Source organism: Ochotona princeps, chromosome 4 (assembly GCF_030435755.1).
Source record: "Ochotona princeps isolate mOchPri1 chromosome 4, mOchPri1.hap1, whole genome shotgun sequence".
Classification (NCBI taxonomy): Eukaryota; Metazoa; Chordata; class Mammalia; order Lagomorpha; family Ochotonidae; genus Ochotona; species Ochotona princeps.
In genome coordinates, this window is record NC_080835.1 from 26419771 (window position 1) to 26441837 (window position 22067).

Here is a 22067-nt window from a genome sequence, read left to right on the forward strand (position 1 = left end):
TGATAATGATGACTACCATTTGTTGGGTCCCTTGATATACTGGGCACTATACCAATCACTCTGATTTAATAAGTTAATAACTGTTGGTATTAGGGAGGTGCCAGGATGGCATTAAGTATTTCACATGAATTATCATTTCATCTTTACTCCAGCCTTATTACCACCACTTCATGGCCCAAGGGGCTGAGGCACAGAGCTGCAACTCCTTGCCTGAGGTTGTGTACCTGGTGGCCACCCTCCTAGGGAAAGATGAAATGTAGAGACCTGCTGAAATAGAGACTAGGAGGACTGAGCAGTGGCAATCACTAGAGAGAGGGTCAATATCAATGTGCTGAGATTAGGGTGTTTACTCTGTATCCAGGAAGATCCAAAGAAGGCAGGTACCAATTTAACGTGCGATTAGTGGGGCACTGTCATCCTGAGAACTATAATACAACTGTCACAAGAAAGTAGGTTACAATGACAGAGATCAAAGGCCAAGTGGGACTTTTTTTCTTTCTGATAAAAGACACTTAGACTCCAGACTGACAAGAAGGTGGCAAGTGGTGGCCTCCAGTGTCTGGCACTCCTCTGCAGGGCACCCACCAATTATCTTCATGGTAAGAGACAAGGGCGTATTCCTGAGGTCTAAGCTTGACCCCAAACTCTGTTTTATCTTAAAAATCCTGTTAAAAAAATAAAGGTTATTTAGAAAGATGCTCAATGTCACTAATCACTAGCGAAATACAAATCCAAGCAACGATGAGATGGCAGCCACCCATCCTAATGATATTGGTATAAAAACAGAAAATACATGTTGGTGAGGATTTGGAGAAATTGAAAGTCCAGTGCGCTGCTTGTCGGAATGCAAAAGAGTGCTGCCATGCAGGGAAGCTGTTTGACAGTTCCTCAAACAATTGAAAATAGGATTCCAGGGGTGGGCATATGACCTGGCAGCTAAGACACCAGTTAGAAAGCCTGTACCTGTGCCTGGCTCCTCATCCCAGCTTCAGGCAGTGATGACAGCTCACATAACCACATTTCTGCCTCCCATATGAGAGACCTGGGTAGCATTCCTGGCTCCCAGCTTCTCCACAGCTCAGGCTTGACCACTGCAGGTATTGAGGGATGAACTCAATGACAAGGGGTTTCTGTCTCTCTTTGCTTCTCAAATGAATGAAAAGCTAAATAAACAGAATTCCATCTGATCCTACAGTTCCACTGCTGGTTACAGACAAAACAATGGGAAGCCAGGAATAGAGGAGACACATGTGCACTATGTTCACATGCGATTCACCAGGAAGCAACTTGAATGCCTTTTGGTAGAGGAGTGACCAGCAAGGAAGGACATTCTGATACATGCTACAGCATGGAGGTCACACTAAATGAAATACACCAGCCATTGCCACAGGGTATCTCAAAGAACTCCTGGGAAAATGGAATTTCAAGATGTCTCCTTTGGGGAAGGAGAAACTTTGGCATCCATACACACTTGTCTTGTAACAGACATCATCCATGAAGACTCCCAATGTGAATATATTTCTCTGAGGCACTCAGAGTAGTCAAACTCACAGAACAGAGTGGGACGTTGGCAGCCATGGTCATGGGTGGGAAAAAGAGAGTTGCCTTTTAATAAATAGTTTCATGTAAGATGAAGAGTTCTGGAGATTGGTTGGATGATGATGTGAATGTGCTTGAAGCTATTGTCCTGCATACTTACAAATGATACATTTTATGTTATATAGATATCACAATAAAAGTAAAAAAAATCATAATAAAAATCTGTCTTGATACTTTACTCATGTGTTAGAAAATGGGGTGTTAAAACGATGTCCCTGTTGTGGCACAGTGATTAAGCTGCCTCTTGGAATGCTGGCATCCCTGGTTCAAGTCCTGGCTACTCAGCCTCTGATCTGGGTTTCTGCTAATGTGTATCTTGGGAGGCAACCAATGGTGACTCAGGTATCTGTGTCCCTGTCACTTTTCTGAGATCCTGGCTCCTGGCTTCAGCCTGGCCCAAGCCATGGGTGCTGTCAGCATTTGGTGAATGAATCAGCAAATGAAAGTTTTTTTCTTCTGTCATTTTGCTTTTCAAACAAATAAATTAATCAAACTTCAAAAATCATGATGTCCCTCATTTACTTATTCAGCTTCCTTTATTGTCTGAACTCTGAATTTGCCATCAGCAGAGATTTTAGGGACCACTGGTTCTCCTTCTGATGATGGATTTTTTTCCCCCAAATTGGCTTTTACCTCCTGGAAGGCCATGAAGACCAGTGGACATCAGTATAGAGGCCCCCTGGTCATCCAGGATGTTAAGTTAGTATCTAATCGTAAAGAAGCTGTGAGCTTGATTGATAAGAATTAGATTCCTGGGATCTAATTCCTCTCCCATGAAGAGAGAGAAATTCTACACTGCCAATCTAGGGAGGAAGACTTGCATTGATGACGACTCTGAGCCAGCCACCCTACCTCAGAGGTTCAACTGGAATGAAACTTCACTCTCTCCTGCCAATGCTTAATAGACTGACTAGAGGTGCAGGGTAGGGAGAGAAAGGCTGGACAAGACACTGACATTCAAAGAGTGGGAGCCAGGTAGAAGCATGACTCAAATACCAGGGTGGGCACTGAGTGAACGAGTGAAAATGAGAGAGAGAGAGAGAGAGAGAGAGAGAGAGAGAGAGAGAGAGAGAGAGAGAGAGAGATGAAAGGATTAAGAGTAATTCCCAGGAAGATATCTTAGCAACCTGCAGAGAGAATCTTCCCATAGGATAGTAAGTTTTTCACTCCAGTGTGCAGGCTACAAATGACAGAGCATCGTCAAATAACTCATTAAGTCCCAGAGTAGAGTGGATATTAGGGTTAGGGGCCCAAGCCCATGGGTGTCTGAAATAGCCTACTATAAATGAAAGAACATGGGTAGAGAGGCAACACAACACAAGACAAGGCATTATAGCTCACTTGTGCTGCAAGAACATGGGCCCTGGGACCAGATCACCTAACCATGGGTCCCAGCTCTGCCACTTGAATGAGCTGTGTAGTCTCAGTTTCCTCACCCGTAAAATAGGCCTAAAATCAGTACCTGTTTCTGAGGCCTATTGTGAAAGATAAATGAAAGCATATATAAGTAACTCTTATGTCAGTACCCAGGACCAGTAAAACACTCCAGAAATTGTGTATCCCAGGAACAACTGACAAAACTATCGAGGAATAAGCCCTGGAAATAGGACATAGAACATTATGGGTGAAAAATCATAATACACAAAGCATTGTCTATTATGGCCTATGGCTTAACAAACCAAGTCTGTCTTTTTAAAAAGGGATGTAGATGATGAACAAAATACAAACTACTATGTAAATCACAGAAGCTTTGAGACACTGGAAACTTTCTCCAATACAGAAGCACAATCACTATTAAATGAAACGATGGTCAACACTTTCATAGCATTTACTATGGATCTGACCTTCTTGTACCATTGCAATAATGCTAAGAAGTAAAGTTACTTGTCTTCCTTCACCTGTAGAGATTTAATCAAGTCAGCTGGCTCAAAGCTGAGGCTTCTAACCATTGGACCACACAGCCCTTTAACATGTGGCTTGGGGATGCCCTTCAACATTTGAAATCAAAGTGTAAGAAGCCATCAGTGCAAGAAGAACGGGGTCAGCGCCTTACAGGAGGGCTTGTAGAAAAGGAAATCATTCTGAAACACACTGCAGCTGGACATAAGGGCGTCCTGAGTGCCTCACCCATGGGAATAGAAGGCCTGGCTTTGGATCACGGGAGGAGGATGACAGCTTGGCCAAGTTTGTCCCCAGACGTCAAAGTGACTCACCACTGGAGTCCCTGCCTTTGGGTCTTCCTTTACCCACCACCACTGGCCCACATGGGGCAGGACATGTGACTTACCGGCCGGGGCAGGCTGTATTGGTACATTTCTGGGCGGTAGGTTGGCACCCACTGCACCCCGGCTCTGGGCCGTGTCATGGTCCCTGGAGCACTGGTCACCACCTCGGAGTAGGGGAGGTGCTGCGCTGAACCGTAGGCCTCCTGGTGCCGGCTCTGGCCTGCGTGGCCTGCAGATGCCAGGCTGAAGGCCTCCTCCAACAGCATGTGCATCTGCTGCCTGACCTCATCGATGGATGGCTGCGAACTCAGTGTGGACGTCTCTGAGTGGCCCTTCACCTGGCGCGACCTGGCATAGCCCCGGGGCTCGTGAACTCTGTCAATGTTGGTCTCTTCTATGATTTCTGGTTCAGTCTGCGGGACAAAACAAAGTGCATTGTCTCATTAGTGAGTTTCCCTTCCCAGCAAGGCAGTCTGTGACTGACTCCAATAACACATTCCTTGAGACTGTTGATGTGGTGCATCTAATTGGAATTTAACAGTAGGCGTCCTGGCCAGGATCTTCAGTGCAGAGGGAGTTGACTCTACCAGGCAGGCCACCCTCCAGCTCCATTGTGCACTTCAGGTATCCAGAGCTCCATCAATGTTGCAGGCTCTGCTGATTAGCATGCTAATGAAAAAACACCTTTGTTGATGGAATTATTGATATTCTCTAAAATCTTTGAGATATTTTCTACCCATGTGCCTTGGGTATGAGAACCTAAAGCATTCCATAGTTCATATCCCCAAGGGACAGCACTCAAGACTCTAACCTAAGTGATTGTGTGTCCAGCCATTGGCTAGGGGATTGCTGGCTGCCTGAAGCTAGTGACCAAAAAGAAACAATATCCTGCTTCTAGATTTTTGACGCAGAGTGTGGTACATGAGGAATCAGAAGCTGGGTGGTGCCCAGCAAACAGTGTTTCAGCAAGTTGTCCAGCAAGCTCTGGCACCTGTTGACACTGGAGATCCACTGACATAGAATGTTCTCCTGCCTCCCTCCACTGAACCTTAGACTCCAGGAGCAGCTGCGGCTTCTAGGTGGGGAAGCCTGGGATTTCTTCAGCATCCAGAGCAGGCTGCAGGGCCTGCCCGGTACTTGTCTACCAAGGAACACTGTTGTGGTGTCTACCCTTTGTTCTGAAGCTTCTCTCCACTGGGACGTTGGACATGTGCAGTCTGGCACAAACACAATCTCAGGGGACAGGGAAGGCGAGCAGCAAGGGGGAAGGGCTTGCTTAGGTGCCAGTCAGGGTGCTGCCTTGCAGCTGGCACCAGAGCAAGAGGCAGATCTAACAGGTGTGCCAGGAAGATAGGGCAGGGCAATAAGGGTGCTCTGACTGGGGAGGTTGCCTTTCCTCTCTGGTATTTGAATTTCTTTCTAGGTGAAAGGAGGATAACACTGCCTCCAGGGTTTTGTAAGGATGAAGTTAATGCACAGACAACATCTTGGTCAACAGCACATGGGAAAAGCACAATACCATAGTAGCTGCTGTCACTGTTATAACTGCCATTGTTACTTTCACTTGTTCCATTGCACACATGGATTTCTTATGTAATAACTAGTTATCAAGCACTAGCCTGGATCAAGTGAGCACAGCAAAGTGCCAATGGGGAACTAATTTATAAAGGAAAATCCTATTGTGATGTGTGTGAATTGTGATAAATTTAATTTTTTTAAAAAAATTTACTTTTCTCCAGCATTACATTAATGCTGTTCCTTAAAGACGACAGAAAATATGGGAAGCACATTAAAAATACGTATTTCCTGTAACCCAATCAATCAGAGCTGGGATTGGGCCAAAGCTGAGATGAAACGTGAGATTCCTTGTCGACCTTCCAGTCTAGACTCAGCTACAGTAAGTAATTTAAAATACCACTTTTATATGAACACAGGCAGGGACAGGTTATGGAGCAGAATATACACCGATGATGATAAAGAACTCAAGGAACCTCATGGTGACACTTTTTCTCTTGGGAGTCGCTCTAAGGAAGGTCTTGGGAAATGCAACCCATGAAGACTGGCAAGTCGACATGTTTGCATTTTACCTGGTGACATCTTATCCCAGATAGCAAATATAACTTTTGAAAGAAATTTTCTTTACAGGATGTGGAAGATTCCAGACTGAATTTCACAGCCTGAAGGGACTTAAGGAGATTATTTAATTCTGGTCCCATGTTGCAGGTGAAGTTAAAGCCAAAGAAGCTATCAGGCTTGCCCACCAGGACTGAGGGGTGGGCAGTGCCCACCTCTGCACTCCCTGCTCCCATCTTGTGCGTATCTGGCTGCTTGGCATTACCTCTTAGGTGTCTTATTGATGCTGGCTGCTACATCCTGGGCTTCCTCTAATACAAAAAAAGATGCTCAATGCTAAACTGCCCCACCACCCTGCCCCTTGCCCCAGCATGGAGATCAGGGGGCACTGCGGTGAGCTGACCTATGATTTTCCTGTCCCTGAGCTTTGCTGTGCATTTCCAGTGATGATGGTGGGTTCGTTGTTGTGTGAATTTAGGGATCGATATTTCCTCTCTCCCTGGTGGGTGGGCAGCTATGCTGGTAGGGCTGCAGTTTCTCTGAGTGAGGGCGCTGGGGAGAGATGCTATGTCCCAACATCTACCAAAATATTCCCATCCCACAGAAATCCATGCCTGCCTCTCTCCTACAGTTCCTATTTGGCATGGTGGTGACCAAAGATGGTGTGTGTGTATGTGTTTGTGTGTTTGTGTGTGTGTGTGTGTGTGTGTGTGTGTGTGTTTAGAGGGGAAGACTCCTTAACTGGAGGGGTTCAACATCAAAACTCAAGGATAACCCCAACAGTTTTGTTCAAACAACCTTCTAGAGAAATCCTGTTACCCCACAATTCTTGGTGTTTCTATCTCTCCACACCTGCATAGGCAAACAAGACCCACACTCAGGTCCTTGGATTAGCTAATTGAATGTTTGTCTTTTCCAGGATTAGGCAATGCCTGAGTCCATGTCACTCACTTCTCATGAGCCTAGCATAAAGCACTTGGTGTCCAATGAAGCCTTGTGAACTTGGATTGGATATAATATTTTATGCAACTTCCCATGGGAATTTGTAGTTAAGATAAAGGCTCACACTCCCTAATGCCTCTGTTCCAATGCTGATGAGCTGCATGACTACAAAAGAATTCCATGAATTCCCTAAACCCAGGATTCCTCATCTGTAACATGGGAGAATCAAGCTAGGTCTCAGGTTTATTGTTCCTTGGACTCCACCTGCTATGAGAGCTTCTCCCTGCCATTATCATCATCTCTGGGAGAACGCATTTAATGGTGAAGGGACTCATGCCTCCCTCAGCCTACAACATACAAGCAGTAGTGTTTGCTCTATTACTGACCTGGCAATTTTGGGTTGCCACCCTGTGCCAAGCCCTAGGTTTAAGGTTGTGAATATAAGAATTAATATGATAGTAACATAACCCCGAAGGAGCTCTCAGTCCGTGGTGGGAGACAGATGACAATACCACCAACAACAGTAGTTAGCAAATTACCAACAGTATAGACACCATACACTGTTCTAAGGCCATTGCACATACTGGCTCTTTTCATTCCCTTGGATAGCTTATAATGACTGGGATTACTGATTGCCACATTACAAACGAGGAAATTGAGACATTGAAAGGCCAGTTTGGTTGTCTATAGTTAGCAGAGTTGGGACTGGGACCTAGTACCTAAGCACTGACACTCTATCCATGTGCGAGAGCACTGCAGAAAGGCCATGGAAGACGTTCATTATCGCTCCACTTCCCATGGACTTTCTGAAATGTACTTATATGAACAGATCCAACATCACCTCACAGATGTGGCCTTTAACAGAGGGACAAACAGCTTCCTGCAACCAGGAGGACAGAACACGAAACAGCCATGCAGACAGTCTACTTCAGAGATTGCTAGAAGGATGAAAAGCACCAATGCACAAATGCAACACTTATCAGAGCATCTGGCACATAAGCATTTGATAAACATTAGCTGCAATAATTATCGCTGTTATTTGCTCCCTCAGGGTTGGTTCAGGGTCCAGGGTCCGACAGTGGAAGCCAGTTATTGAATATTAGGTAGAAGAATTCAGCACAGCAGGTGCTCACATCTATGCGCACATCTGTGATGTGTCAGCCCTGTGGAAGGTTTTCCACCTGTCGTCTCAGTCTCCAGGGCCCATGTTCAGACCATGTCTATCAGCACTTTTCTGTCTCTTGCTCTGTTCTGGAAATGCCTTTTGCCTGAGGAGACCAGAGCAAGACCTTCCAGTGTGAAAGGAGGGTTAGCTTGGTTACAACATCTGGGCACACATCTGGGACAGGGAATGTATCATTAAGCCTCTTTAACCTGGAAAGTACTGTACTTACTCCTCCAACCTCATGCTCTGAAAAAGCTCTGCGGAACATCTTTAAATTTTTTTCCAAGAAGCTATTTTTATAAATTAATCGAGATACACTTCAACAAAATTCTAAAATATTAATCAACGAGTGTCTGTTCATGGTAGGAAATTAGAAAACACAGATAAGCAAAAGGAAAAAAAAAACCCTAAAATCTACTTTAATCCGATCACCAGAAATAACCACTATTAACATTTTGACCTTCCTGCGTGTCTTTGCAGATGCCTTCAATGACAATAAAATGGGATGAAGACCATGAATGGAGCATTGGTAACACCCTCCCCGCTGCCCCAGGACCCACCTCTCACCCCAATGCCACTCCTGAAAATAGTGGTCAGGTCAGGGCCAGTTTCTCCCTCTTCCCCTTCCAAAGAGGTCCCACCTTCCCACACAGACTCCGCAGCTTTTGTGATGGACTGTGGCAGGGACAATGGACGAACCTGAGGCAGAGGGGTGTGGGCTGCAGGATTAGGTAGTGGAATTTTCCAGGAGTCCAGAAGCAGCTGTGATGTGCTGCTGCAGAATTATGGGGAGGAGGTAAGGGAAGTTAAAAGTATTAATGGGCAGAATACAGTTGCCTACACCCATATATAAAGGACCAGAGAGAGGTTTTAAAATTGCTCTTGTTGGTGTAACTCTTTGACTTAGATTTCTCTTAGGAAAAAGGAAGCCTGCCTACTTCATGGTTTTATAAAGAGAACATGTGCACATGCATGCCCACACACATAACACAAACCTTCTTAGTCCCACTGTATGGCGCACCAGCATCTTTGCCAACAGATACATGGATTTATAGGGAAGTACCTCCAATGATTTCATAGCATGCAAACACGTGAAGTTTCTAGAATATATTAAGCAGTCCAGTCTTCTAGGTGGTTTCTCAATATCTTACTATCTAAACAACACAGGAATAAGTATTCTTTTTTTTTTTTTTTTTTTTTTTTAAAGATTTATTCATTTTATTACAGCCAGATATACACAGAGGAGGAGAGACAGAGAGGAAGATCATCCGTCCGATGATTCACTCCCCAAGTGAGCCGCAACGGGCCGATACGCGCCGATCCGATGCCGGGAACCTGGAACCTCTTCTGGGTCTCCCACGTGGGTGCAGTGTCCCAAAGCATTGGGCCGTCCTCAACTGCTTTCCCAGGCCACAAGCAGGGAGCTGGATGGGAAGTGGAGCTGCCGGGATTAGAACCGGCGCCCATATGGGATCCCGGGGCTTTCAAGGCGAGGACTTTAGCCGCTAGACCACGCCGCCGGGCCCAGGAATAAGTATTCTTGAGACAGATACTTTGCATAAACCATATGTTAATCCTAGGTTAAATTCCTAGAGGTAGAACTACTGGGTTAGAAGATATGCCCAGACCTAAGATTTTGTATAGATATGGTATTTCATAATCCAGCAGCAAAGGCTGAAAAGAGACGAGAGCCAGCTCCTTCCACCACTGAGCCCACAGGACCCTGGTTGCAAACACAAGCGGCTGTGATTCCCTTCCACGCTGATTCCACAGCATCTGCACACAGTGGCCAAGCATCCACCTGTCTCCAGCCCCTGTTTTGAAATACCATGGCAACCAACCTGGAGAAAATGACAGCCCTGTTGGGAACCCTAAAGAATCTTCTTTTTGGGAAATATTCTCCCATTTTATTCCTAGGGTCTGATACTGGGGGTGAATGTTTTATAGCCCTGAGACATTCAAGCTATAAGCTTTCAATTGCATTAAAAGCTTGCTTTTTTTGTTGCTGTTGTTCTTTTTTTTTTAAAGATTTATTTTAGTTTTATTGGAAAGGCAGATATATACCCAGAGGAGGAGAGGCAGAGAGGAAGATCTTCCGTCTGATGATTCATTCCCCAAGCGGCCGCAAAGGCCAGCGTTGTACTGATCCAAAGCCAGGAGCCTCTGCTGGGTCTCCCATGTGGATGCAGGGTCCCAAGGCTTTGGCCATCCTTGACTGCCTTTACAGTCCACAGCAGGGAGCTGGATGGGAAGTCAGGCTGCCAGGATTAGAACCGGCATCCATATGGGATCCTGACGCATTCAAGGTGAGGACTTTAGCTGCTAGGCTACCACGCTGGGCCTGTTGCTTTTATTCTTAGACAACTGATGAAAAGAAAAGCTCGGAGGAAATGTTGGGATTTATACATGGAATATACAAACAATTCCTGGAAATGAATAACAAAAAGACAACCCAATTTAAAAACTGGGCAAAGGCTTGAAAAGAAACCTCAACAAAGACACAAAAGTGTTTAATAAATATGCAGAAAGATACTCATACCATTGGAAATTAGGGAGGTCTATTTCACACTCAGTGGAATGGCTCCTATGAAATAGATTAATAGCAAGAAATGTTGAAGAGTTTGAGGACTACAATTAGAACTGTCACACTACTAGTGTTAGGGGAAATACTACAGGTATTTTATAAGTCTGACTGTAGTTCTTTAAGAAGTTAAAATGTATATTTTAAATATATGCACTGCAAAACTTACCTAAGAATGTTTATAGGCATTTCTAATAATAGATACAAACTGGAAACAATCCAATAGGATGGTGAATAGACAGAGCCATATTCATAACAAAGAATAAACTACTGGGCTCAGCGCAGTAACCTAGCAACTAAAAGTCCTCGCCTTGCATGCATCGGGATCCCATATGGGTGGTGATTCTAATCCTGGCAGCCCCGCTTCCCATCCAGCTCCCTGCCTATCGCCTGGGAAGGCAGTAAAGGATGGCCCAAAGCTTTGGGATCCTGTATCCACGTGGAGTCCCAGAAGAGATTCCTGGCTTCAGATTGGCTCAGCTCTGGCCATTGTGGGTCCTTGGGGAGTGAGTTAAGGGACAGAAGATTTTCCTCTCTGTCTCTTCTACTCTCTGCATATTTAAGTTTTCAATAAAATAAATAATAACTAAAATAAATATAATAAATATTTATTACATTGAACATAGACAAAATTTGAGTGAAAACAGTCACTAATGAGCTTGCGGCAGGAAGAGTCAGGGCAATGTTTGGCCCTGGGGTTGGGGCAAAAGGAACCCCTTGCAGTGTGGTGGCTGCGGGGATGCCCCAGCCAGGCCAGACCTAATGCTGAGGACTCAGGCCATGGCCACTGCCACCACGCGGTGAGTGAGTCCTAGGCATTCCCAGGCCTGAGAGATTGCTTTTCGGGAACTGGATTAGGCCCCTGGATCTGCCCTGCCACCACCAGCCTTCTGCAGGAAGTCAGGGCAGTGTTCAGCTTTGAGGTTGGGGCAAAAGGAGCCCCCTGCAGCAGGGTGGCTGGGGGGGGCGGGGTGCCTGAGCCAGGCCGGACCCAGTGGCCATGGCCACTGCTGCTACATGGTAAGCAAGTTTTAGGCTTGGGTTGCCCAGTGTGTCCAATGGGCACCAGGTTCTGCTTGCTGACTGCCCAGTGGTGAGCTCTGGGGTTTTTAGGGTATATAATTGCTGCCTGGGGACATCTATGGATAAGGCCAATGTCAGTGGGATGAATTCTGTATGACTCCCAGTGATGGGGTCACAGAACTTGCTGGGAAGAGTGGGGACTGAGATCTGGTGGTTTGGAGGGGAGAGTCCATAAGATCAATTTGGGCCAGACTGATTTACCAGCCCACGTGGAGTCCTGAGATGGGCTGTTACCATAGAGCATCACTCACTGCCACCTGCCAGTCCACATGAAAGCTATGGCTGGGGACCTGTCTGGCAGGGTTAGGTGCCAGTACCTGACTGAGTGACAGAACAGGGGATGGGTCACACTTGGCAGGGTCAAGACACATGAGAGAACCAGGTCCGGGGTAGATTCTATGTGGGATGTATGGGCCCAACCCTGTGGAAATACAAGTCCCACTGGTTAGCTCAAGAGTTGGGGTGGTGATGGGCTGAGCTAGGTGTGACTGGAACCTGCCATCACTTATAGGTCAAGGAACCAATAACAGTCTGGGCAGGTCAAGGCAGCAGCATCCTAATGTGCATCCCTAAACAGGACAAGGGGTAGGCTGGGTTGCAACGTTCACCAGCTCATACAAGTCCAAAATGGAACGGCAGACTATGCCAGGCACTGGCCCAACATCCACTGGCATGTATGAGATCTGGGTTTGGAAGTAGGTCAACTGGGGGAGCTTGGGGTAACTCCCCTTATGGGTCACAACTCTCACTAATGATCACACGGTCCAGGCCTGGGGGCCAGGCAAGGTGGGCAAAAGTAGCTCCAATGGCTAATGTGTGGTTGGGTTATGGAAGGGGACAGACTGGGCAGGGTCGAGCAAATCTTAGCTCACAAGCAAGAACAGAAATCAGGGTGGAGCACAGGTCATGCCGAGCTAGGCTCTTACACTGACTGGTTTGCATGAGCCAGGGATGCTAGGCCACAGCATCAAAGGCAAAGGCCAAGACACGTGAGGGACTATACCAAGCTGGGTCAGAGCAACTACTGGCATGTGCGCAATCTATGGCTGGGAACAGGCCTGGTTGGGGAACTAAGAGAACACCCTAGCTGGGTTGGGGTTCCCGCTGGTGAACGCGATGGGCTGGAGTGGGGGCTACATTCTGGTCTGGATACGGATGCAGTCTCCCTCAGGACATGTATACAGGTGCTGGGCATACCGAGTGGGGCTAGACTCCAGCACTATTTGGAGCTGTGGAGGACCAGGGTAGATGTGGGATGGACTAGGTCAGGTCTCTGTTCCTACTGAGCCGTGTATGAGCTGTATCTGGGTATGGATGAGCTTTGGCTGGGCTGAAACATCCAACAGTAAGGACCAAAATGGGTGGAAGGCCAGTCAGGAAAGGACACTGTTCCTGCTAAGACAGGAGGTGAACTGAGTAGGGCTGGCTCATGGACCCACTGTTATGCATGAGATCTTGCATTGGGAGAGGTTCTGCTGGAGGAGCCTGGACAACTCCTCTGGCAGGACACAGTCCCTGCAGGTAAGCACAAGAACCACATAAGGAGCAGTCCAGACCAGGCCAGAGAAAGGTATCCACTGGCATACATTTGGCACAGGTTGGGGGCAGACAAGGCTGAACCAGTTCACATCACCTGCTGGTGAATCTGAGAGGCAGAACAGAATGTGGGTCATGCCAGCTTCAGTCGCAACACATACCAGTGCACATTACAGCTAGGATGGGGCTGGATGCCTGGTGGGCTGGGCTAGGCTGTAACTCCCACCAGCGGCAGCTAGAATTCAGGGTGGGCCAGGCCAAGCTACAGCACCTTGTGGCAAATGCTGAGGCAAGGTGGACTATGCCAGACTGGACTGCAGTGCCCAACCAGTACACGTGAGAACCAGTGGGGGTGGGAGAAAAGCTGGTAGGGGGAATGTGGAAGGCTCCCCTGCTAGACAGTCACTCCCACTGGAGAGCGTGAATTGTGATGCGGGCAGACCAGACCAGGCAGGGCTACAACACCATGTGAGCTAGATCAAGGAAAAGTCAGGCCTAGCTGACTGTTTCTACTGGTACAAGCATAAATCAGAGTGGGTGAAGGTTAGTTAGGCTTTGCCGCAGCATCAGCTGGCACTGGCTGGACTGGGGGCTAATTCTGTCAAGTTAAATCGCAGAACCACCTGGAAAATGCATGATTCCGGAGTAGGAGTGGCCCAGAAGGGAAACAGTGGGCACCTCCCTCTTGGGTTACCACTCCCACAGGAGAGTGTGAAAACCAGGATTGGGACAGGATGTTAGACAGAACGGCACCCGCCAGCATGTGTGTGGGCTGGGAAGTAGGGATGGTTGGGTTGGACTAGGCTTCAATGTCCATTGACATGTATGAGAGCTGAATGGGATGCTGTACAAACTGGACCAGTCTGCTGTACATATTGGCAAGCAGGGTAGGGAACCAGGGTAGGGGGCAGGGCTGGTGGGGGTTATTGGGAGTCGCCCCGACTAGGCTGCAGCTCCCACTGGTTTATGTGAGGGCCGAGTGTGAGATGGGTAGGATTGGGCTGTACTGCAACACCCATTGGTTCGTGTGGAAAACAGGTCTGGAAACAGAACTGACACAGCAATTGAAATGACCAGCATATGCATAAGCTGATTGCGGCGATGGATTGTGCCGGACTCTGTACTGGCAAGCACACACAAGAATCAGGTCTGGGATCACCTCAGATGAAGTTTCTTTGGAGATCCCCCCACAACTGAACTGCTGATCCCAGAACCTCAATCATGAAGAGAACTGCAGGTTCCATGGTCCGACCATGGAGGCCAGGTGACAGAGCTGAGCCTCCTAGAAGGCTCAGACAGAACAGAGGACAGTATATCCAAGTGTACATGGAGGAAATGGCGGTCCATTGGAGCCTACAGAGGACACTTGGTACCATAACGGAGGAACCTAAGGTGGACTATGTCAGCCAGTGGATTCTGGAGAAATTTCATCATGCTTGGAATGGCAAGACTGGCAGCAATTCAGAACTGTTGAAGTATCAAAACCACTCAGACCATGCCCCATGTTGGGGACCCTGGGGTGGGGTGGGACGTTGAGTGGGGCTTCTCCCTTTGTCTGCATCCTTACCCCAGACACACACACACGCGCACATACACACAAATGTGGAAACAATGGTCTTACCCACTTTCCTGTAACCCTTGACCCTTTGTTCCCTAATCAACTATGTAAAGTTTATAAAAATTAAAAAAAAAAGATGGGCTCCCAATGAAACTGTTAAATATATCTTGACAATAGAACTTTCTACCATTGTCTATATCTACAATGTCAGGACACACTTAAATAGCAGAATAATGGACTTGTGACTATTGTTAAAGGACGATGCTATTGTAACATGGAGGAAATAAGTGGTGGAGAGGAGAGTGGGGAGGGGGGAAGGGAAGGGAAATCCCTGAGCCCATGGAACTGCATCAGAAAAAGTTAAAAAAAAAGCAACTTCCTCCTGTTCAACCTCAAAAAATAAATAAATAAATAAATAAAGTCACTAACACACAAGTCCATACTGAACAACTGCATTTACAGGCAGGTTAGTGACAGGCATAACCGTGATGGTAGAGTGAAAAAAGTAGTTTCCTCCTGGGGAGAAAGTGAAGACTGAGAGAAGTGAGGGAAATTTCTGGAGGTGACATAAACTTTGGATATTTTGATTGAGCTGGTATTACCAACTATATACCTATTTGTCAAAGAGAGAAAGCGAGGAAGGCAAGGAAGAAAGGAAAGAAAAAGGGAAGGAAATGTTTGGACAATACTGGTTAGGATGGTCAAGGAAGCTTTTCTCTGGGGAGCTGACATTTTGGAGGAACTGAAGGAAGAGAGAATGTTGGCCCTGTGGTGTCATCATAAGAAAGCTTCCAAAGGGGGTCATGACGAAGGGGGAAGTACTTGCAGTATCTGAGATGGAACCAAAATAGGATGGCTTGTGTTCCCACTTCATATCCCAAAGTCACACACAGCAGTCTTCATCCCTAGTACCTCAGAAGGTGACTGTATTTGGAGATAGGTAATTAAGTTGACATGAGGTCCTTTGATTAGGCCAATATGACCATGTCTTTCCCAGGGGAGGCCATTTGAAAACACAAGCGCACAAAGCAGAGATATGAAGAATCAGGAGAAAGGTGGCCCTCTTATTAGTCAGGCCCTCACAGAGAGCCTTCCTGCCAACCGACACCTTGACCTAGTGTTTCTGACCTCCAGAAAGGGGAGAAAATACGCTTCTGTGGTTTAAGGCTCCTATCTACAAATCAGGACCCAGACCACGTGGCCGAAGTCTTAACTGTCAGGAGATGGGATGGGAGAGACACTCCAGGGCAGATGACGCAGGGTCTCAAAGGCCACGGCAGGAAAGCTGGACTGTTTCCAAAGGTCAATGGAAAATATCTCTAGGGCCCAGTGGCGTGGCCTAGCGGCTAAAGTCCTCGCCTTGAAAGCCCCGGGATCCCATATGGGCGCCGGTTCTAATCCCGGCAGCTCCACTTCCCATCCAGCTCCCTGCTTGTGGCCTGGGAAAGCAGTTGAGGACGGCCCAATGCATTGGGACCCTGCACCCGTGTGGGAGACCCAGAAGAGGTTCCTGGTTCCCAGCTTTGGGTCGGCGCACACCAGCCCGTTGTGGCTCACTTGGGGCGTGAATCATCGGATGGAAGATCTTCCTCTCTGTCTCTCCTCCTCTCTGTATATCTGGCTGTAATAAAATGAATAAATCTTTAAAAAAAAAAAAAAGAAAAACGAAAATATCTCCAGCATTTTAAGCAGAGGAGAAATGAAATTGGAGGGCCCAGTGCAGGAGCCTAGTGGCTAAAGTCCTTTCCTTGCATGTGTCGGGATTCCATATGGGCGCTGGTTCATATCCTAGCTGCTCCATTTCCCTTCCAGCTCATTGGTTGTGGCCTGGGAAGGCAGTTGAGCACAGCCCAAAGTCTTGGGACTCTGCACCCATGGGGGAGACCCGGAAGAAGCTCCTGGCTAGTGGATGGAAGATCTGCTTCTCTTTGTAAATCTGACTTCCAAAAATAAATAAATAAATAAATGTTAAAAAAAGAAAGGAAGAAAGCAAGCAAGCAAGAAATGGGATTGGAGTCGATGGAAGGTCTTGCAGTAATCTGGACAGGAAGAGAAGGCATGGGGATGGCTTAGGAGTTCTTGGACAAAGATACGTCTGAGTTCAGGTATATTAGGAGTGAAGCCTAAGGACTTGCTGATAACTTGTATGTCTGGGGTAAAATAAAGGAAGGAGTAAAATCTGAGATCCTTAACCAGGCCGATAGTCTCGCTGCATGGACTGCCTTGACACCCTCTGGGCTCGTAGAGCAAGCACCTTCCTCTACTCCCTTGCACCTGCTGTTGATTCTGCCAGGAATAGGCCTGCCCCAGGGCCTGCACATTCTAGGTCCCTGCTCCACACAGCCCTCTGCTGGCCAATACCATTAACACCATATTAACATATTGACATATTAACACCATTTCCGGTTACTCATGGTCCAGCCCTGCTTTGAGCTCCTCCGTAGCACTTCTGTGTGTCACATTATTTGTGTCCTTGGATGCCTATTATCTATACTCTGTGCTAGAATTTAAGCTCCATGAGGTCAGGGACTTTGTTCTGTTTCCTGTTGCATTCTGAATAACACATAGCAGGAGATCAATAAGACTTATTGAAGGAGTGGAATTAGCTTTAAAAGTCGGGAGAATTTCTTCATAAAAGTCTTCAGCAGTAAAAGACATTTCATGGACTAGACAGTCTTGACCAGAGTTGAGGAGGAAAGGTGAGGGGATCCAGAGGCAGATCATTCTAGAATTTCTTGAGTTATAAGCTCCAAAGCAGATACCTTACAAGTCCACACTTCTCAGGACACACATCAATATGTCACCCTGGCACCTCTTTTCTGGAGCACAAGAATTGTCAAGGCCTCTCCCATATTGACTCCAAGGGCCCGGGTTTTATCCGTGTGTCATCCACAGCTCACTTTTGCAGAGTGGAGATTCTGAACAAATTCTGCCTTCTTTCTGGCAATCTTTCTGGAATCTCCAGGCCATCTGGTTGTGACAACATGGCTCCTGCTCTCTGCCCACTTCTCGTTCCAACTATTAGGATCCTCTGAGCCCCCTAAACCAGTACAGCTTCTCCCCGGTTAGCACCTGCTCTGGCTATGCTGGCCCCACCGCAAGTGCTGCCTGTCATGGAGGAAGCAGCGGCAGGTTTAGAAACTTGCTTCTGGAAAGCCAAGTGCAGGTAGTGCCCCCTCAGCCCTGTGGGGAGATGGCTAACCTGACGAAGTAGCAGAGAGATTTCTGCAGGTGCTTCCTATTGAGCGTGCATCTCCAAAGCTTTTAGCTCTACAAAAAGTGGGAGTGGTTGCCTTCAGCACAGGTAGCGGGCTCAAACCAAGGCTTTCTGGCATCTGCAATGGGAACTTAAAAAAATTCTCAAGTTTCAAATTTTGCTGTGATTACTTTCCCATGGATGAGCTGTAACCTCCCAGGTCCTGGCTCAGGTGGGCAGCACGCCGCATGTGTTTCAAGAGGTAGAGGAGACATGACTGGGTCTCTTATAGACAGCTAAGCAAAGAGGGACATGCTTTGCTCATTTTCCATCTTCCCCAAGGAATGCCTGGTTACTGTGAGACTACAGAGATGGGAGAGTGAAGGATACAAGAAGGTGCCACCTTGCTGTCAGCAGCCATCACGGCACCCATAGCAAAACATCTTCGGTGCATAGCAGGACTCTCCATCCTTCTGCCTGTGTCCTCCCTCTTCCTGCCCCTTAACCTGCTGCCCATGGCAGAGCAGTGGAAATCCAATTACTGAGCAGGTCACAGACCCCGTCTGCTTTGAGTTACAACTACTGGCTAGTCTGCCCTGGTGTTTGGGGAAGTGTGGACTTAAAGGTCAGCTTTGGAAGTGTGGTCTTGTGCTAGGGCCATAGAGGAAGTGCTGAAAACTGGCATCCTGGAAGCCCTGTATTCCTCTACAGAAGTCAGAGCAGCTCAGAGATGTCTTAAGTGCTGCAATGGAAAGAAGAGCACTGGGTCTGCCACGATGGCTTCAACTAGCTAATCCTCTGTGCGCAAGTGTCAGCATCCCACATATCCCCAGCTTGCGTCCCAGCTCCTCCAGTTTCCAACCAGATCCCTGCTTGTGGCCTTAGAAAGCTGTGGATGATGGCCCAAAGCCTTAGGATTTTGTACCTGCATGGGAAATCTGGAAGAAGCTACTACTGGCTTCTAGCTTCAAATCAGCTCAGTTTTAGCTATTGCGGTCATTTGGGGAATGAACCAATAGATGGAAGATCTTTGTTTCTCCTTCTCTTTGTATATCTGCCTTTCCAATAGAAAAAAATCTTTTTTAAAAAGCAAGAAGAACAGCACTCTCTCCCTCGTGCTAGCTAGAGTTATGATGGCTAAGGTCTCTATCTGTTGCCTGTGTTCATTGCCTTCATTAACTCACTTAACTCACCCAACAGCCATATAAGGTAGGTACCATGTACATCATACTTCATCAACAGGAAAATGCACGCTTGGCCAGGTGAATCACTTAGCCCAAATTCACACAGCTAGTACGCAGTCCACCTCCAAAGGCAACGAGAACAGCCACTACACTCTACTGCTTGGGAACTCTGACAGCAATTCATGAGTATAAAGCACAGTCAACGGGTGACAAATAACTTTAAAAAGAAAACCAAGAGTGCATGTTGGGCCTAGCAGTTCAGACATGGGTTAAGAATCCCACATCCAACACAGAGTACCTGGGTTCAATGTCTATTCAGACTCCCAATCCCAGCTTCCTGCTAATGTAAACCCTGGAAGGCAAAAGGGATGACTCAAGGAAGCGGGGTTCCTACGGCTCATATGGGAGACAGGGCCTGGGTGCCAGGTTCCCAGCCTCAGCCACGACCAACATCTGGAGAATAAAGCAGTGAACAGGAGGTCTCTATCTCTCCAATGAAAAAGTGTGTGTGTGTGTGTGTGTGTGTGTGTGTGTGGTGTATTTGTGCATATGTGTGGAATGGGAGGTTGACCAAAAGCAAATGTGCAAGAACGATTTTCTCTGCTGAGAAGCATCTTTGCTGTTGAGGCAAACCATCCCGCTCTGCTGCTACCCGTCTTGGTCAAGGCAGCACAGAAGGCTGCAAGGAAATTGGGAGGCCCGCCTTGAGCTGGCACTGTTTCGTGGCCGAACAGGCTTTCCTCACCCTCAGCTCACATCTACTCTCTTTCTTCTTCAGATCTTGGAGGAGCCAGGCAGGTGCAAAAAATCCCCCTTGATCTTTCTGCCTTTCATACCTGAAATCTAATGGCATGTGGTTTTCCCAGAGCTCCTGATGGACTAGTACAATACCGTGCTGCCTTTCCCTTCACAGAGGGCCAACTGAGGCTTAGAGGTCAAAGCTAGAGGGCAGAGGGACATAGAGGAGTACGCTGCAGTTTGCTCCAACAAGCAGCAGATGCTGTGACAGCCACACAACAGCCCTGTCTGTTATAGCCACTTGGGGAGTGACCCAGTGGAGGGAAAATCTCTGCCTCTGTCTATCCCTCTCTTTCCCTGTAACTCCACTTTTCAAACAAAGAACTCTCAAAAAAAAAAAAAAAAAAAAAAAAAGAAAAAGAAAAAGAAAAAAGAAAATCCAGCCCAGTGTAATCCATCTGTCCCCCATTGCTATGGTGAATGATCCAGGATTGGACACTTGCCTTCCGGTGCCTCAGTCGCAGTGAAACCACAAACCTTGTTTTGAGGTTGGGAAAAGAGAAGTCCTCCCTTATGTTAGCCAGGGCAGGCTGTAGATGTGAGGATGGGGACTACTGCAGCCTCTGCTTGCCAGGGAGAGCCACCCTGCGGACCAAGCCCACCTGCAGGGCAGCACCTGCAGAAAGCTGAGGAAGGGCTGCAGCCTCAATCAAACTGTGCCTGGATGCAGTGTAACCAACACATTCCCTTTGTGCGTGAAGACAGTTTGGGTTGGGTTTGGTTTTCTGTTGCTTTTAACCAAAGCATCCTGGTGACGACTATTCAGACTTTAGTGTCCATCTGTCTGCAGTTTTGGTCTCCATCACATCAGACATTTTTGTGGCTCAGAACTGTAAACATGCCCCATCTTCTCAAGTCTCAGCCTGGGAGCCACCTTTCCTGGCTGACATACTTGTTTGATCATTTGTTCAATAGAGATACTGCATCTCTATGTGCCAGTACCTAGTACAATTGTGGAGGTTTTGGGATGAATAAAACATGATGCCTGCCCACGAGAAGTTGAATGAAGAAAGAATACAGAAAAACCAACAAACAGCACAGCAGGTAAGGGCTTTGACTGGAGCGAGTGCCAGGTGTTATGGGAACACCAAGGACAGATGGCTAGCTCAGACCTATAAACATGGTGGTTTGGCAACCATCCCAGGGCAGATAATGTTGAAACCTAGTTCGAGAAGCTCTGTCTTGGCCCATGGGTCTATTCCCCATCCTCACCTCCCCGGGTACTTTTGGCAATGCCAGGTATTTTGGTTGTCATGACCAGGAGGAGCTACTGGCAGCTAGAGCAGGGGGTCAGGGCTACTGCTGAACACACTACAAGGCACAGGGCAGTTTTCCTACTGAGAGCTATACAGCCCCACATGTCACTAGTGAGGAGGCTGAGAAATCTTGGCTCAGGTGAAGCAGGCCAGAAGGGCTAATCCGAGTAGAGCAGTGAGCACATGCAGAGACACAGAACGGTGACAACACATGACCAGTCCTGGAAGGGCATCAAGGTTGCAGCCAAAGAGATGGGTGGGGGTATGACGAGTATCAATGAGCTGGGCATTCCCAGGCCAGTCGGACTGGATGAGTCTTGAGCCAGGATTTCTCCCCAAAGAGTTTGAGTCTTTTCCCCAAAGCTGTGAGGAGGGACTGGTGGAACAGTGCTTGGGTCTTGGGAAGACTCTCCCAGTGACTGGTGACTTTAGCAATGGCAAATACTAGGGACTGCACCAGGCAGCAGCAGAGGGGCACACAGGAAGGAAGAGACTTCAGCTTCACCTCCTCCTCCCTTCCAAATTTACTGTCACAGCATGTCACACATGCCTCCACCTCTCTCCTCCGCTAGGCTATTATTAGCTGGGGTATCCATGGGAGCAAATATATCTTTCCCTTCTCCATAGAGTCTCACACAGGTAGGTAGAGTAGAATCCTCTGGGGGCTTAGATGCTAAGGCCAGTAGAGGAGAAGAAGACCACGTGGAGTAGAACCCTAGAGAATCACTTACATCGTCCAAGGAGGACAACAGAAGTGGTCTTGTATATACAGCTTCATTACATAATAGGAAAGAAGACAGAAACTGCAATGCACAATACAGACAGCGTGTACAGGGAAAAGCTAGTTGGAAAAGCTAGGTCTCTAGCATTA

The 22067-nt window shown here is 47.4% G+C and overlaps 1 protein-coding gene across 1 annotated transcript in view; it reads right to left on the reverse strand.

The window, feature by feature from the left end:
• KIAA1549L (KIAA1549 like) overlaps positions 1–22067 on the reverse strand; it is a 305396-nt gene that overhangs the window by 14917 nt on the left and 268412 nt on the right. The window contains exon 17 of the mRNA XM_058663193.1: positions 3887–4237. Coding sequence (XP_058519176.1) covers positions 3887–4237 — 351 coding nt within the window. The remainder of the gene's footprint in view (positions 1–3886; positions 4238–22067) is intronic.